We start from the raw sequence: 18,969 nt of genomic DNA on the forward strand, positions 1-18,969 counted from the left end.
TTTTTCTTTTTTACTAGCAAGAGCAGACTTTTCATTTATCTAATGCCTGCAGCGGTGTGACACAGAGCTTTGATTTCCTGTTGGTGGTCTTGGAGTGCAGTTTTTATGGAGGACTTAGTGTGTACAGTACATTGTAAATTTAGAAGTATTCTGATGAATCACTATCTGCTCTCCAGGTCTTACAGAGCTCAACTAACATCACCACTATAGATTTACACATTCAAAGCTTTCTTTTTTGTATATTTTTAACTAAAATGTAAATGCCAGTATGTAGTTTGGATATCAAAAAAATAAATGTTGGTTTATTTTTAATATAATGAAAAGGAAAACGTGATTAAGGCTGAATGCAAAGTGCAGGTACCTCCAAGTATTCCAAACAGTTTTTTGTTCAAACTCACTTCAATTCACTGATTTCCTTCGTTTGATTCTTTATCTGTGTTGTTGAGTCATGGGCTCACTCATCTATTCCAGGTCCTTTAATAAAGCGTTGTGTTAATGTAAGTTTCCTCGTAACCAGTGCAGTTTTAATAGCCACTGTTGGGCCATATCTGCGTTTTTTCTCTGCCTCTCTTTTTTTAATTAATAAGACTATAACAGTGCACTTTGTGAAAATGCCTTGATGCTGAACACAGAAGATGGTGTGGACCATAAGCTGTCGCTGTGTTTAAACACACTAAGATCTTAAATCGGTGAGTGTGTTGAGGCAAGGAAACTTCTAAAATATACATTACAGTGGCCCTGGATGACTGGAATTGGACATCCCTGACTTGTGTGTTGGAGAAACTGATCGTCATAGCTAGCTTGGTAAAGCTCCACAAGTAATTTATGTGGATGAAATGACATGAAAGGAAAATTGTTAGTTTGCTTTTTCCTAATTTCAGCTAGCAAGATATGGGGAGAAGTTGGAACAAGCGCTGTGTAGACTTACATGTGTAGTCTTATATTTTTCTAGAGCTAACATGTTTTTAGGGCTGTGATATCATGAAATCAGAACCTTCTTGTTATAGCATAATTTAAAATGGTAAACTGCAGAAATTCATAGTTTAGTTAATTCAGAGACATGAAAACACCGCTGAGGGTTTCCAGTCTTACTTTTCGGACCAATTCATTGTAAAGTTGACTGTAGAGCTAAAGCCATATAGTATTCAAGACTGTTTTGTCGGTAAGATTATTAAAAACAGGAGTTGAATATATGACTATTTTGTGAGTTTCATATGTATGTGGTCTGGTTTAAAATAGCTGCTCCGTCTTGAGAACCTTTCAGTGGTTAAAATCTCTGATTAAGCCCAACAATAATATCAGACATTTCATGGCGTAGAAACAGGGAAGGTGCTACAATTTTGGTGGGCAGAGATGTTCCCATGACTGATATGTATGAGTATATGCATAAATCTCCATTCACTGAATGTTTACTTCTTTGGTCCTTAAGGGCCAAAGTCATGAGTGTTCCTTTTTCTTGCAAAATGTACAGAAATAGGGAAATCAAATATTTCCCAATCAGAAGAAGGTCAAGTACTCAATACCGAGTCTGATGACACCACCCACATGTCTTTATCACAACCAGTTCAAAAGTTATGGCAGAGAATAGGGCAGAGAATAGGGCCTATCAAATATCGACTAATTCATTGGCTAATTCATGCCAATGAAGGTCAAGGACTCAAAACCGAGTCAGATGACACCACCCACGACTCTCTATGTCAAACCATTCAAAAGTTGTGGGAGAAAATAGGGACTATCAAATATCGACCAATCAGAAGAAGGGGCGGGGCTAATTTGCACCAATTATGTTCAAGGACTCAAAACCGAGTCCGATGACACCACCCACGAGTGTTTACGTCAAACCATTCAAAAGTTATGGCAGAAAGTAGGAACTATCAAATATGGACCAATCAGATGAAGGGGGGGTCGCGCTTTTTGGCATCTATCGTCGCCACGGTAACGCTTTTGACTGAGAAAAGTAATGCCCATCTTCGCAGGATACAGCTACCATTTTTAGGGGGACGAATGAGTCTTTTGTGGATTAATAACTGGTGTAGTGGGACTTCAACTAAAAGTCCAGACTGTCCCTGGGATTAACCTGCCTTACCCCTCCAGTCTCAGTGGATGGTATTACACGAAACGACCCCCACACTGCTCAGACCCTTGTCTCCTTTGGCATCAGGAGTAATGGGATGGGGGGATTGTTACACATTCTGGCGTGGGCACCAGTTCTCACCCCAAAATCCTGTGGATGTCCTGGCTCTCCCAGGGCTCAGCTAATCCTCTTATTCAGCGTCCGGCTGGAGGATGCAGGGCTCCCACAGACCAGAGCACAGAGCATGCCACTCTCCGTTGAATAAACACACTGACACATTTGTGGTCTTTTTCTCTAGGTACAGACACTCGGTAAGAATTCTCCATGGAAGCTTTTCTACTCATTCACTCTTTCCAGTAGAGCGTAAGCATGTACAGCCCCACTCCCCTCAACACACAAACACACCACATCCTAAAGACCTGAATTCCTTCCACTTCTGCTCAGTCGCCATCCTATCTTCACTTCCTTCTTTCCGTTCCTCGTAAATCCGCTTTTCTCCTGGTCCTCTTTTATTTGCAGAGAAACATTTTTGCCCTCTTTCTCCAGATTTTCTTTTCTCCAAGGTGGCAACAAATATCAGAATAGTGTCAGCCTCATTGTGTCTGAGGTTTTCGGACACGAGGCTGACACTGTTTTCATTCTATTTTAAACTTGTTTATTCTGAATTGTCAACATCAGATGCGCAAACATTTATTGAAGACTGCATTGAATACAGACTGTTGCTGAGTCTGATGAAAATATCACTGTGCATATTTGATCTCATTCATTTGTTTACTAGATCGTATTCACAAGAGGAAAACATTCACAATTGCAATTTTGCAATTTTCACCCATAAAGATAAAGGACCCAAACCTAAGTCCTATGACACCACCCATGACTCTTTCTGTCAAACCATTCAAAAGTTATGGCAGAAAATAGGGTCTATCAAATATGGACCAATCAGATGAAGGGTGGGCACGCTTTTTGGCATCTATCGTCGCCACGGTAAAGGTTTTGACTGAGAAAAGTAATGCGCATCGTCGCAGGATCGAGACGCACATTTTGATGTATAACACACCTGGGTGCATGTTACGGTTCGGGCCGCATTAACGGCCGAAAAAATGGCATAAATTCGCCAAAATTACACGATTAATTCAAAATGGCCGACTTCCTGTTCGGTTTCGGCCATGGCGCCAAGAGACTTTTTTTTAGTTTTCTACGGGGCGCTGTTGAGCCATTAGGCCACGCCCTTTAATGCAAACCATTAAAAATAAAATTTTTCGCCAGGCCTGGCTTGCGTGCAAAATTTGGTGACTTTTGGGGCACGTTTAGGGGGAAAAAAGACCCTCATTTCGTCGGAAAAAAAACAAAACAAAACACATTTTCCTACAGATACAATAGGGCCTTCGCACTGTAAGTGCCCGGGCCCTAATAAGACTGCTAATCTGGCTCATTTGTAAAGATCGCCAAAAGAAACCATCTTCCATCTAGAAAGAAAAAGGCAGAATTTTTGAAAAATGTCACCAGAACAAATGACACCAAGTTGGAGATTTTTGGCAACGATGTAGCGTTATGTTTAGAGAAACCCAAACCATCATGTCAGTGCAAACACCTCATGACACCAACGGTCAAGCATGGTAGTAGAAGGATCATGATTTGGGGTTGGCCATTTGCCTTAACAGATAAATCTTGGCAAAAAGTGTTTCATGCAACAAGACAATGATCCCAGGTGCAGCTGTAATTCTACAAAAGAAGGCCTGAAGAAGAACCTGATCAAGGTCTGTGGCGTGACCGCTCCACATAAGTCAAGGCTTAGAGACATCAATAAACTGAAACTGCTTTGTAAAGACAAGTGGGACAAAAAACTCCACAAGGGCCTGATAACATCTTTTAGAAAACAAATACCTGAAAGTATTAGAGCTACAGGTTGTTCTGCAAGCTATTGAATGATGTTGAATCGTGTTTTCTTTGTAGTCACTGTCACAAAGAGTTTCTGGCTCATCTCATGTGTCAGTTATTGTCAAAACACTGGTGTGGTCTCTCACTGAGAGCTGCTATCTGAGTATATGTCAGAAGAGTGTCGGATGTCTTTCAGCACAATGAGGAAATGAGCGAAACTGAAAAGGCTCTGTGTGGTGAAGACTACAGAGTGAGCATCACTGGTGCTGGTGCTAATTGTTTTTTTAAAGAATGAAAGAATATGCATATAGGTTACCGGCATGGTATCAACCATAAATGTGTGCAGACAAGGTAGAAAAAAAAATAAATAAATAAATAAAATAAAGAATGAAAGAATATGCCCTGGAAACATTTATGCTGATTTATTTAAACATTTTCAGTTGAGTATATCTCTTATGTAAGTTGGGCCATAAAATGGTGTTTAGAAATGGTTTTATACATAAATAGTAGTCAGAAGTCATGGGTATGGTAGGCTTGATGAAGACTCATTTTCCTAAATTACATGTCATCACAACTTCTTGTTTGAAGCTATAATTTAGAGTAATTTAAATCTTTTTATACCTGTTCAATGTCAATGATATTTAAACATCCATTATAACTGTTTTTTTTTTTACATCTTAGATTTCATCTTTCATTTCATAATTTTCATACATCATACTTTGATTAAAAGTATTTAATCGTATGGAAAGAATGAATTGAAACATAAGGCATATTAGAGTTATTGCCTGAATTATCTAACTTTAATTCAACACCTCAGTGTCTTTCTTGCATCACATCCCAGCAGGGCACAATCACTTTGATAATATTGTGTGTTTGCAGAAGGGTTTTCTACATATCTTGCAGATTTAATTGTCCGTACAGTCCAGTAGAAGAGTCACCTGAAGCGGTCAGATCATGGCACTTTGCTAACTCTTAAAGAAGCAGTACTGAGCGAGGATACCAGCCAGACCGTAGACAAGATAGATGAGCTTAGACCATAATCCTGTTTACACTAAGCACTGAGGAGAGAGAAACGTTGCCTGACCGGACACACACAGACACATTTCTATACACTCATTACTCCAACCTCTGGAAGGAGCTCTGGACAAAAATACTTAAGCTCCCTCATTATCACAAATGGACATAGAAGTTTTGTTTTGTCTGCAGAAACAGGTGTTTCAAAGCTTAGCTGAGGCCTTAACCCTTGTGCTGTGTTTGGGTCAAAATGACCCAATTCTTCTATCCTTCTTTCCTCCTGCCATGCTCTCTCCTTCCTTCTTCCTTTCTATTTTCCTCCTTTACTCCTTTTTCTTCCTACCTCCCTTTCGTCATTCGTTCCTTCATTACCTTATTTGCTTTTCCTTCCTTCTTTCCTTATTTTCTCCATTCCTTCCTTCTTCCCTCCCTTCTTTCTTTCCTTTTCTCCATTCTTTCTTTCCTTCCTTTCTCCCTTCCTTCCATCCTTTCTCCCTTCCTTACTCCCTTTCCTACTTCCTTCCTTCTTTCCCTCTTTTCTCCTTTCTCCCTTCCTTCCATCTTTTCTCCCTTCTTTCCTCCCTTCCATCTTTTCTCCCTTCCTTACTTCCTTTCCTACTTCCTCCCTTCCTTCCATCTTTTTTCCCTTCCTTACTCCCTTTCCTACTTCCTTCCTTCTTTCCTTCTTTTCTCCTTTCTCCCTTCCTTCTATCTTTTCTCCCTTTTATCCCTTCCATCTTTTCTCCCTTCCTTACTCCTAGGGCTGTGCGATTAATCGATTTTAAATCTAAATCGGATTTATTAATCACAATCGATGTTAAAAAAAGGAAATCGGAAAATCGATTTTCCTTTTTTGCAGCTGGCTGCATTACAGACAGAGCTCGTCTAGTCATCTTTGTTTGGTCAAGAAAATTGTAAATGTTGTCACTTTACTAAATTCAAGGAGGATTTACAGTATCTTTCAATTGCACTTCATTCCCAATAGGGAAATTTGTTTGCTATTTTGTCTGTAAAAATGAAGATAAAATATTTGAAACCATTTTTTTTCATTGTTTTCCTTTTGTAGTTTTACCAAAAAAATCGAAATCGCAATCGAAAATCGGGTTTTCAGAGAAAAAAAATCAGGATTTTATTTTTTTCCAAAATCGCCCAGCCCTACTTACTCCCTTTCCTACTTCCTTCCTTCTTTCCTTCTTTTCTCTTTTCTCCCTTCCTTCCATCTTTTCTCCTTTCTCCCTTCCTTCCATCTTTTCTCTCTTCCTTCCTTCCTTCTCTTCTCCCTTCACCCTCCCTTGACCCAAAGACAGCACGAGGGTTAAGACCAGACTGTGAGTGTAATGGCTTATTTTATACATCAGTGATGCACATTTCTGAAAAGAATTTGACTAATCACATTTTCCGGACACCAACTCCCCAGTTTAATCCTTGGACTTTTGGGGTCACAATGGGCGAAGTCACTGGGTCAACCTTCATTGTAACTCTGAGAATCTGAGCCTGAACCGGAACCTGAATAGAGAACCATCCCTCTAAAGAAGTCCTTGTAAAATCAACACACTCATCCGGGCACACACCAGGACACAAAGAATGTAATCAACATTGCTGACGTGCCGCTCCGGAGCAGACAGGTGTTTCATGTCAGAGCTGCACTTTACATTGTGTGGCTCCCAGTGTAACGTCTTAACAGTGACAGAGCTCCCGCTTCCTGTCTGTCCGGGACCCAACCACCTCTTCCAGGTCACGCAGAGGGAGTGAAATGGAGGGAGGAGAGAATCGTAGACAACTTCTCTCCTGTAGTGTTTCTGGCAACCAGTACTGGAGTTGAGGGGGATGAGGGGGATGGCATCCCCCCTGAAATAAAAACGGTCAAAATCATCCCCCCTGGAAAACTGCCATCCCTCCTTTCCATCCCTTATGTCATTTCATCAATGAATGTGGTTTTACTGCTATTTCAACATTTAGAGTCATCACCAGAAAAATAACACCAGAAAAATTTGACAATTTTCACCTGTTTCAGGTAAATTTTCACTTGAAATAAGTAGAAAAATCTGCCAGTGGGACAAGATTTATCTTCTCATTACAAGCAATAAAATCTTGTTCCACTGGCAGATTTTTATACTTATTTTAAGTGAAAATCTACTTGAAACAGGTGAAAATTGATGTTTCCAGTGATGAGTCTTGTTTTAAGTGTAATGAGATTTTTTTACTAAAATGAGACATTTTAACTAGAAATAAGACAAATATTCTTGTTAAGATTGTGAGTTTTTGCAGTGATCCATGTTACTTATCCTGTGAAGGACAGAGTCATATTGATAAGTTCAGAAAAGTGTTTTTATTGTTGTGTTTTGATGTATTTGATGTAAGCCCAGTGGATATTTAAAGCTTACAGAAGGCTGCATTTAACTGCTGCTATGTCATTCCTGCAGTATTTCTGCAGGTGTTTTGGTCACTGCTATTATTTGTAATATATTATATTATTTGTAATCAGCACAAATTATCTGTCCCCATATGATAAAATCCACCATCCCCCCTGATTTTTTTTTTTAAAACTCGAGTACTGATGACAACCAATAGTTAGATGAGCACTGTGTTGCCTTTTGAAAAGATATTGGACTGCCGGTCAATCCAGAGCTCAGCGGGCAGAGTACCGCTCCTCTGCCTCCCATTAAAGACTTCTTTACTGATGGCTTAAAACAATGTTTTATTGACATTTCACATCTTAGCTTTAGCTTATCCTGGCACACAAACGTGCCACCACTGACCACCACCGAACTACAAATAAATAATATACACACAATAGTTACAACCAGTTATAAATACATAAAAATGACTAAAAGTCAACATAAACATACCTCGCTGGCTGAGCCGAGTTTAATAGAGAAAAAAGGAATTGTGTATGAGTGCTTATTCTGGATTCCCGTGCTTCTTGACTAGATTTTCAAAGTAAATGCACTGCGCAAAGCACATTCAAAAACCCCACATAAAATCCCATAAATCAAAATAGCGGCGGTAAAACAGAGCATGGGACCCTTTTCCTTTGGCGCTAGACATATGGTCCACAGAGAATCTTCAAAGAGAACAAATGATTTGTTGAATGTGGGCTAGGAATGGGCGATATTTTACCATTCACGATAAACCGTCAAAAAAATTCCCCACGATAAGAATTTGTCATCTTGCGGTAAAAACTATAAATTCCCGTTGATGACGTTTTTGTGTAAAACTGATTCATGGTTCTGTGTTAAATCCACGCACAACGTACGTGAAGGAAGGAAGGAAGGAAGGAAGGAAGGAAGGAAGGAAGGAAGGAAGGAAGGAAGGAAGGAAGGAAGGAAGGAAGGAAGGAAGGAAGGAAGGAAGGAAGGAAGGAAGGAAGGAAGGAAGGAAGGAAGGAAGGAAGGAGGGAGGGAAGGAAGGAAGGGAAGAAGGAAGGAGAGAGCAGGAGGAAAGAAGGAAGGAAAAAAAGAAGGAAGGAAGGAAGGAAGGAAGGAAGGAAGGAAGGAAGGAAGGAAGGAAGGAAGGAAGGAAGGAAGGAAGGAAGGAAGGAAGGAAGGAAGGAAGGAAGGAAGGAAGGAGGGAGGGAAGGAAGGAAGGGAAGAAGGAAGGAGAGAGCAGGAGGAAAGAAGGAAGGAAAAAAAGAAGGAAGGAAGGAAGGAAGGAAGGAAGGAAGGAAGGAAGGAAGGGAGAAAAGAGGAAGGGAAGAAGGAAGGAGAGAGCAGGAGGAAAGAAGGAAGGAAAAAAAGAAGGAAGGAAGGAAGGAAGGAAGGAAGGAAGGAAGGAAGAAAGGAAGGAAGGAAGGAAGGAAGGAAGGAAGGAAGGAAGGAAGAAAGGAAGGAAGGAAGGAAGGAAGGAAGGAAGGAAGGAAGGAAGGAAGGAAGGAAGGAAGGAAACAAGGAAAGGAGGAAGGAAGGAGAGCAGGAGGAAAGAAGGAAGGAAGGAAGGAAGGAAGAAAGGAAATGAGCCTGAAAGAAAGAAAGAAAGAAAGAAAGAAAGAAAGAAAGAAAGAAAGAAAGAAAGAAAGAAAGAAAGAAAGAAAGAAAGAAAGAAAGAAAGAAAGAAAGAAGGATAAATTCCCGTTGATGACATTTTTGTGTAACAAACATGGCGGATCTGAGAGCGAGATAGATTTATAGTTAAAAGATGGAGTTGAATTGGTATTTTTTTTATCGTCATTTTTATCGTTATCGGGATAAATGCCAGAAATTATCGTGATACATTTTTTAGTCCATACCGCCCATCCCTAATGTGGGCTGGGTTGGTTGAGGAGTTGAGGATTTGCCCTTCCAGGAAAATTACAACATTTGTTTATTAATTTGTTTGTTTAAAAAAAATCAACAGATTACAATAAAATGAAATAAACTTGCTATTCATTTGTCATTTAGCAGCCAAATTACAAGAAACATTTCACAGACATGCTTTGTGGGAGAAATGTGCTCCCCGTGTGAAGGTCTTCATGATGAGGATTTGAGGCGTTCACGGTGCGGTCCTGCAAGCTCGTCCCTCTACAGACAGTCCAACATGTAATCCTGGATTAGACTACTATCATCTAGAGAGCTCAGAGGGAATAGACAGTGCACAGCAGGAGAATATATCTCCTAATTTACAGCACTGTAGACTAAGGCTGGAGATCACAGCCAGGTCAGGTTGTGACCTGAAATTTTGAAATGAGGATTAAAAAAAACTGCATTTTCTGAAGACTCAATTTTCTTGGTTTGAAGTTGTGTTGTGGGATGGATTGTAGGATTTCAGGAAACTATGAATACAGTATGTTAATAGGATCAAATAAACTCAAGACTTATTGTGTGTCTGTAGAGATTGAGGCATTGTGTGCCTGCGTGAACAGGCTTTTCACCAGATGTTGAACCAGGTTATAGGATTTCATCTGCTCCCGGTCAGATACTAATGCTCCTATAAGAAGGAATTGTTCTGTTTAGAGTAATCTAAGGTATGAAATGTCACTCATGCATGTACTACAAATAAATCCAAGGCAAATATGTTTGTAATTTTCAAAACTGTTTTATTGTGCAGTTTACATTTTTGGTTAGAAGCATCTCCGATTATGTTTTTGTCGACGTTTGAACTTAAACTGAGTTGGATGAAATATAGAACTGTAATGGGACCTGACTGCCACGGCCACTGTCCTTTGATCATGTCGGCTCTGCAGCTGCTCTCCTCTTATGTACATCCCCAGTTCCATTTAAAGCTGAACAATAAAAATGTCAACCGTCTAATCAGCACACCAGCTCTGCTTTTTATTAATCTTTGAGCACTAGTAGGCCATTTTTTCCCAATAATTGGATTGGTTCAAACCTTGGTATCAGAACATATGTAGACCGATTTATTTTAATTATCCTTTTTTCAAGTAGCATAAAGTAGATTTAAAGAAGAGTCAAAAGGAAAAATCATACAGAGGTGGTTTGAGAAACTCGCTGACATCTGCATCCCTTTATGCTTTATGTTATCATGTAAGGGTTGACAGGATGTTGGCAGAACTGCTGACATGGAAGCAGATCTCATTAGTTCTGCAGTCACTATGTAAGACAAAGTATTCTGTAACCTGCATCTGGAAAAACATACATTTTAACCTGATACTTGAAAGGTTAATTGACGTGTGTGTAAACATGTTACATCAGGGGAGGAGTGTGAATGAACCGGAAAACATTTTATGGCGCTACAACTACCGTAATAGTTATGGCTCCATTGTGCTCAAAGCCTCCACCACAGCCTTGAACTTCTTGAAAAAACTGTTCTGTAGACCTCTTGAAACTGGGCACCTGTTTCACATGAAATCCTGTAGAACGCAGATCAGGCTTTACTATAATACAAAGTACTTGTTTTCCTGTTAAACCCACTTTCCTCAGTGACTTACCTACATTTATCTCTACTTTGGCTCCTCACATAAACAGACCTCATTAAATCCTGTTTCCACTCTGTGATCTCAAGGCTTTGTCTCATCATGAAGTCACAGTGACATGCTGTGTTAATGAGGTGTTTTCTAACATCACCTCAGCGCAGCTTCTTCACTTCCTTGTCCTGACAGATGTCTGGGCAGCCGTACAGGTTAATGATGCCACCTTACAGCCTCACACGGTTCTCGAGGTCATTATATACATTGCTTACTGTGACAGCCATAGGTTGGGCTGGAAAATGATAGTTAATTCTGAGTTTGGGCTGTTTTGACCTTCAGTGAGGCTGTAATTGGTTTACTGCTACTTCGTATGTAATAGATGAGTATAACAACTAACAACTAACAACTACATATGCGGAACTTTTAAAATAATGGTGTCTCTCATTGTGAGTGTACTGGCGTAGGAGAGCAAGACTGTTGTCAGCGGTTATAAATTTATGTGACTGTAAAAAGTGCAATCTTTATAATCAATGACTTGATTTTTGCATTCCTGAAATGGTAAGATTGTTGGCACGGGGACATGTTCGGCCAATGAGGGAAGTGATTCTACCTCATTTGACATAGGTCTGATAATATCATCTTAGAGTTTTGATAACAGATACAATGATACCTACCATCATAGGCGGCGGGTGACTGAAATATTTGGTGAAGCTATATAAAGGGAGGAATCCTTGCGCGAAAATTTTGAGTTTTTTTTTTCACCCAAAACAATTGCGTAACAATGATTTGAGCATAATTTGACCAATATAATAGCAGGATTACCGGCAGTGCAGTCTCCTCCTCCTCCCGGGTCATCGCTGCTCATATGGCCGGCTGCACCATCAGGTGAGCCGGTGTTAGACACTGGGGGGGGGGGGTCGCTGACGCGGTGGCTGCAGGTGCAGTCGCTCTCCTCACACTCACTGTCACATTGGCAGCAGCTTTGGCAATGTTTTGTGTCTGTTTCTCTTTTGGTTTAAAAAATGAATGTATATCCATCTTGGTCTTGACTTGGAGCTTTGTGTTGTGTTTTGAAAGGAGCGCTGCTGGCTGTGCATTTGTAATTGGCGGACAAAAATGCGGATGTTTACAAACAACATTTGCGGTTCTGATCACCTGAGCGGTCCGCAGACCAGGGGGGTGTGACTGGCTACTTTTCATTTTTTTTAACCAAAGCCTTGCTGAATTATCACTGCATTGTCACTAGGGAGCTGAAGCAACAACACACATTCAATATTGCAGCTTTTTATTAATGTTGCACACATATTATATCATTTTTGCAAAATACCTGGCATTGTATTAGGGAAGGCTTAGCCTTCCCTAGCCTTCATTACCCACCGCCCATGGATACCATATGTGTTCTTCTCCAGGCTTCGGGATCTTCACTGTTTCAGCAATCTGGAAAGCATCAACAGAACTTTAAGCACTGACAGTCCGTCCTTATGCGTGCCCACTATGCACTGATGTAGGGTATGATCTAGGTGCATGGTCATGTGACCTAGGGCTAGTCACTTTCTTGTAGTGGCTACAGAAAGCAAGAAAGCAAAGCAAATTACTGATCCATGTCAAACTTACCATTTAGCATTTCAAGCCGAACAAAACCTTGCTATGTGAAAAATTGCTGAGTGTGTTTTGGTTTCTTGGTAGCATTTCTGAGATGTGTTTGTGATGAGCAGGAGTAAAGCAACAAATCTAAACAAACAAGTAATAACACACCAACTGTCTACTACAAAGAAGTCTAAACCAACAAAAAAATCTGACATCTTTGGAATTTGAAATCTCCTTGAGTCCTTCTACCGTATTTTCACGACCATTCGGCGCACCACGTGAAAAGGCGCACCTTCAGTTTTGTGTGTAATTTTTGGATTTAAAACACACATACGGCGCACCGTCCCAAAAGGCGCAGTCTACAGACACGGAGCTGCACACACGCGCGCTGCAAAACACACACGCGCTGCAGAACACACACACAAGTGTGCTTATTTAAAAATAGAGCGGGAGCAAAACTCTTCAAAGTCTTCATCTTTCATGCGTTTCCGCATTAAAGAATTAAAAAAAACCACGGGTCGCCGCACATAAACCTGTCTCAGCGACTCGATCATCATGCCTTCATCCATCCAGCCCTTTCATTTGCCTTTATAATGACTCCGGCTGGAAAAGTCTCTTTATGCAAAGTTATTCTTTTAAAAATCACCATCGGCTGCAGTTTCTGTCCATCAGGGTGGCAGGCAAGCACAACAATAAATGACGACTTCTCATACCCCGTTGTGCGGATCCCGACCGCGCTGGTCCCGGTCCGCTCCGCCGCGCTGGTCCCCGTTAACTCCACCGTTTATTCACCGGGATGTGGAACGTGAGCGGCACCCCGTCCATGTCGGTGATGTGTCGGCTGCAGAATGAGCGGAAGCTCTCCATCTTTTCCATATAATCCGCCGGGCGCTGCTCCTGCGCTGGCACCGTTTCATGAAGCGAAAGCACCAGGACGGACCTCCATGAAAATGTTCAATTTTCATTTCTTCCGCCAGCGCTACTGCTTTCAGTCTGAGGATGGTCTCTATCACGTCCGCAACTCACGGGTGCTTCACACGCCCCCTTCTCCCTTTACCGTTCTCATGGTGGCTCTGCCTCACATTGCCGTAATACAGGTAATAGAAACGGCGCACCGTTTCATAGGGCGTGCAGCACATTTAAAAAAAAAAAAAGAGTTTTATGTGCGCCTTATGGTCGCGAAAATACGGTAGATGGATTCTGTTGTGCAACAATGGGAGTGCTGGCTCAGTTATTAGAGAGTTATTCATAACTGTCTTACCATAGTTATTAATAATTAGTGAGGCCCCGATACCATTTTTTTCACACCGAGTACGAGTATTTTAATTTGTGTACTTGCCGATACCGAGTACCGATATGATACCTGTACTTCTACCACAAAAATAACTAGGCTAAAAATGCAATGAAAAATGCAACGAATTGGAAGACAGGTTTTATTTGCAACAGATAAATTCAATAAAAATAAAATAAAACGAGTAGAATAACTATTTCAAACAAAAAATAATCTTTCTATGTAAATAAAAACTCTCCACACTGGCACTGTCTTCACATTTAATATCAAACATATAACATATCAATGAAACATCATATCGCGGCTCGAGTGCGTCGAGAAGATGGCGAAATCCTTCGTCTTCTACAACTGACGTGGCCTGTCATCCAGCGCGATATAATGGGTTAGACCCTCCGTTATTTTAACGGCCCGTGGTTTGTCTCTTGCCATTGTCTACCTTTCCTCCTCATGACACCTCATGACAAGTTTGTGCTTGCGATACCGATACCAGTATCGGTATCGGGGCGTCCTTATTAATAATCGATAATGAAGATGACTTATCAAAATGAATTATCAAAATGAATAAATAAAAACGGGGCACCACCTGAATTACCACGAAATAATAACTAAACAGCACAACCAGTCTCAATGTAGCTGTTATTCTATGCGTGCCAGCCTGTTGCCAGGGGTGGCGCTATAGAGTAACAGTGAAGGAAGGAGTCCAAGCCCAGGCTTTGCAACCAGCAAATGTTGCAAATCTGTATAAAATAAACACAAACAACTTCTCTCATTCGAATGAATCAGAATTTATTTACACAAGTGTGAAAAGATAATGAAACAACACTTGGGATAAAGTTCTGATTCCTATACCTAAACTACACATAAGCAAACAACTAACTAAACATTAAACATAAACCTCAGATCATATACGAACACACACACACACGTGTGTGTGTGTGCGTGTGTGTTTCGTGTGTGTATCACGATGGCTGTTCACACATGTGGTGTGGCAAAAGAAAGATGGCTGACAAAGTTACGTGGTGACTGAGTCTCGTGGACAAGATTTTGTCTCATCCAGTGAGAACAAGGAGGCTTTATGGCCAAGATAAGAGTGTGCGTGCAGGGGTTAGTAGGAGAGGATGAGAGAAAAGAGAAGAAAGTAAAACCCAAGACTACTAGAATAACTTCTCACCACCAGAAAACCAAGCTCTTCTGATGTTTCCCACACAGAGACACATCAATGTGAAACATTTCACATGTGAAAGTCAAATGTGTGGAATGTGTGGAAGAACATGTCATCAAGATCCAGCAAAGTGGATGCAGCAATAGACAAACGTTAAAATAAACAAACACACTTAAGCTAATAAACCCAGTTGTGATGGGATCAGCTGTCCAGCTCACAACGTAAAACTAAACTAGTTAAATGTGTTAAATATATTTATCTGTCCAGACACAAAGCAGCCTCTTATATGGATCTTTGTAAGTGAAGAAAAAGGTGGTTTGGTCTGGCAGGCCAGGGTTCCTTGGTGAACAGCTGGATGGTTACGTTCCACAGGTGATCCTGGTGAAGAGCGGCTCTCCCACTCCTGCTCTCCTCATCTCATTGTGGAGGAGGGGAATGCATGGGCACAGCAGCTGGGCCTCCTTCGGCTGCAGGTCGGTCCGAAGGTATTCACGTCATCAGGGCATGCAAGGGTCCCTCGTTCGGCTCATCTGGGGCTCGGAACATTCGCGGGTCACTCGTTGCAGCGCTGTAGACTTTGGTTGCCATTTACAGGAAACTCGACACTCCTTCAGGCACAATAATGGAGAAGGCCGACCCATAGCTAGTAGCTTTTCATGCTTCAATACGATCTGTGGCCTTCTTTATAGCTCACGGAGAACTCCATGGGAGAAGGCTAGGGAGAAAACAGAGAAGAGAGGGGGTAGCCTGCTCTTTATAGCCGGGCCTGGGCTGCAATACATCGGCAGGGGCCTCTCCTGCGTTTTAAGGTCCATGCCCAATGAGGGTACTATTCCTTATCACAGAGATCACATCAACTGGTAAATGCAAAGCCTGCTGAGGCCTTGAATCATTTTGGAGATTCCTTAGTTTCAAACCATGTGGTCGACGTCTTCCCATGTTCAACACAGGGCTGTAGTCCAACAATTCAGTAAAACCATTTGTGACCTAGCAATATAAAAAACTTTAATCAATGGAGATAGTTTTATTCCTTTGTCTAATGAGTTAAGAAATAATGTATACTTTAAATACTGATTTGTACAAAGGAGTAATAACACTTGTTGCATCACATAACATTCTTGAACAGTGAGTGATTGCCCCTTTTTTTTTCTCTCGCAGCTGTAGGATTTGCATACAGGAACCAGCGCAGGTTCTCAGAAGACATGGACTGGTCCTATGCAGGTGAGTCACACATGAACCATCTCAAGTGGTAAAATGAAATAGTTTAAAAGCTGCTTTCATTTCATCTCAGCACAAAAAAACAAACGTTGATGTGACTGCAGAGCCTTGAAGAGCCTAACATGTCAACAGTGTCACGCAAAAAATAAGAAGTGGAACAGAGCCTGTGGCAGCTTTCAGGTGAAAGTTAGTTAAATGAAAATCTGCCAGAACTTTTGGTAATTAATCAGTGGGTCTGTCTGTTTTGTGCCATCCCTTCAAGCAGGAGCTCCACTACTTCAATTCAACATTCTGATTTCAAAACTCCAAAAAGTATAACCTTATTTAGCATGAGCACATGTTGGTGATGACGATCAGTGATGGGCAGTAACGCGTTAGAAGTAACGCGTTACTGTAATCCGATTACTTTTTTCAAGTAACAAGTAAAGTAAGGGATTACAATTGCAAAAACAGTAATTAGATTACCTTTACTTTTCTGAAAGAAGGCTGTGTTACTGCGTTACTAAATGCACTATTTGTTTTGTGAAAATATCTCATGACTTTGCGCCGCTCATACGTCTGAGCGGCGCAAAGTCAAGCCTGAATTATGGTTCCGCGTTATGGTTCCTACGCCGTAGGCTCTGCGTCGGTGCGCAGAACCATAAATCAGCCTTCAGTGGTAAACCAGAGACGACATGAAGTGCGAGAGAGAGCAGGAGCATGCAGCGTTTAACGCCTGGAATTACAGACATTATTTTGAGTTTGACTCGGTCAAAAGTGATAAAAACATTTTCGTCCGCTGTAAAGTTTGTGTTGGAGGAAAGTCGTTGCGAGACCCCGATTCCTCCTCCCCCACTGGGGCTGCAGCGCCGGCTGCCTCATCAGACTCCCCCTCTGCTGCTAAACAGGTGAAACTAGATGGAAGACCAACGGGACTTAGTGCAGCTGAATTGAAGAAGCTTGTCGCAGGTTATATTGTAGTTCAAGTCAGAGAGAGCTGTATTTTGCCTGACGCAATGTGCATAAATGTAAGACTGAAAATAATAAAAACAAGTTTAAAAATAGACTAGTTTCATTTACTTATCGTCATTTAATTTTATATGGTGGAATATGCACAAAGAATAGAATTAAACTGAAAGTTCTATTGTTTTATATTGTTCCAGTAAAGTGTATTCAGGTTGTGCATCATGTTTTTGAAAAGTAACTAAGTAAAGTAACTAGTAATGTAACTAATTACTTTTGAAAATAAGTAATCAGTAAAGTAACGGGATTACTTTTTTGGTTCAGTAATCAGTAATCAGTAACTAATTACTTTTTCAAAGTAACTTGACCAACACTGATGACGATTGTTATGAAACATATATTTAGATTAGGGGCCTCATCACTTCCCACAGATGTTACTGAGATATTTTTCAATCTGAAAATATCAGTATTTGCGATTGCCTCTTAGAGTGCATCGTATGTGGGAAACCTCTAGACGGGCTGAGGAATGTGATGAACCAGCCTACGACAGAGAAAGAGGCACTGCATCCGTGTCTGCAGCGCTGCAGCTTAACTGGAACCAACTGATCTCCGTGTTCATTAGGCATCTGACGACAACATTAGACTTAAGCTCATTAGAAAATATAATTCTGGACATCACACAAATCCAATTTGAACCACTTAAGTCTCATTTGAGAATTTTCCCGTGAATAAAACTACACGCATATGAACACATTTTATTCAATCTTTCTGCATCAAAAGCAGCTTTAATCAGATGATGCTCTTGTTTCTTTAGGTCTCAGGAAATCTTTTCCTGGAGGAGTTGCAGCCAACTACCTTTTATTAAAGTACCCTGTCCATTCACATGCTGAATCCCAATCTCCACCATAAACCCTCCAGCCCTGAACCCTCACATACTTTCAGTGACGTCAGCGGCACGTGATCAAGTGTGAGAGGGTGTGAGGGCTCCAAATGGTATAAATAGGAATGGGACAGCACTTAGCAGAAACCGGAAACAAGTCATATAAATGTTTGTGTTTTTTTTTTGTTTTTTTTATAAACTTTATTTAAAATTTCAATTTACAAAATTCCTAGTCAGATCAAAATGTTACGTACCGGTATTATAAGTTTGGGAATGATCATCCTACGGATGTTTGAAAACAAAGTGGTAGCCCATATAAAGGAGCATAAAATTCAACAAAGAACACAATTTAAACATGTACAATATTCCCTGTTAATGTAGTGTATCTCTATCAATCTACCCATACCAGAGATGCGGACTTACAGGAAGTGAGCAGTAAGGGCTCAAAATGTCTGCCGGGAGCCCTCGCGCACTTAACTATTTTAGGAATGGGACGGCCCTAAACCCTTATGCAAGTTGCGGGAGCGCGCATGTAAGTCTGTGAGTCTGTGAGGGTGGAGATTGGGATTCAGCCACAGACTGTTTGATTAGTAAAAATGAAATATAATATGAATGGAGAAAAACGTCTTACATTGATTTCCCAAATGTAGTGTTTGTTTTAGCTTTGTTTTAGTTTGATGATACGATCTAGGCACATGTGACGGATAGTTGAGTACAGTACAAGTGCATGTTCGATTGCTTTTAAAGCGCCCGTGTCGCACACACATGCTTAAAATTATATATATTAAGCGATAATAAATATAACATGCTTGTCTTTGTTAAAGTTTTAAACAAGACTGGGATTACAACTTTAGCACAGTACTGTATGTTTATAATCGATATATCAAAATGTTTCAAAAATGTATTTCAGATAATAAATCTGCGTAAGAGTTGTTCAGAAAAACCAAAACTCTTATCGCAAATACTCGCTGACATTGCTGAAAACAAGCGTACCAGTGTCAGTGAGCAGCACATATTTTTGACTAGTATAATCCCAGTTGTTCCTCGTTGCTCTAACAGCAGTGCCTTGCAACTTCCTGTT

At 40.7% G+C, this 18,969-nt stretch overlaps 1 protein-coding gene across 4 annotated transcripts in view; it reads left to right on the forward strand.

The window, feature by feature from the left end:
- Positions 1 to 18,969, forward strand: part of ptprz1a (protein tyrosine phosphatase receptor type Z1a) — a 104,982-nt gene that overhangs the window by 23,537 nt on the left and 62,476 nt on the right. For all 4 annotated transcript variants that reach the window (XM_061722208.1, XM_061722209.1, XM_061722210.1 and 1 more), the window contains exon 2: positions 16,007 to 16,069. In XM_061722208.1, the coding sequence (XP_061578192.1) occupies positions 16,007 to 16,069 (63 nt within the window). The remainder of the gene's footprint in view (positions 1 to 16,006; positions 16,070 to 18,969) is intronic.

The sequence above is a fragment of the Cololabis saira genome, chromosome 5 (genome assembly GCF_033807715.1).
Source record: "Cololabis saira isolate AMF1-May2022 chromosome 5, fColSai1.1, whole genome shotgun sequence".
NCBI lineage: Eukaryota > Metazoa > Chordata > Actinopteri > Beloniformes > Belonidae > Cololabis > Cololabis saira.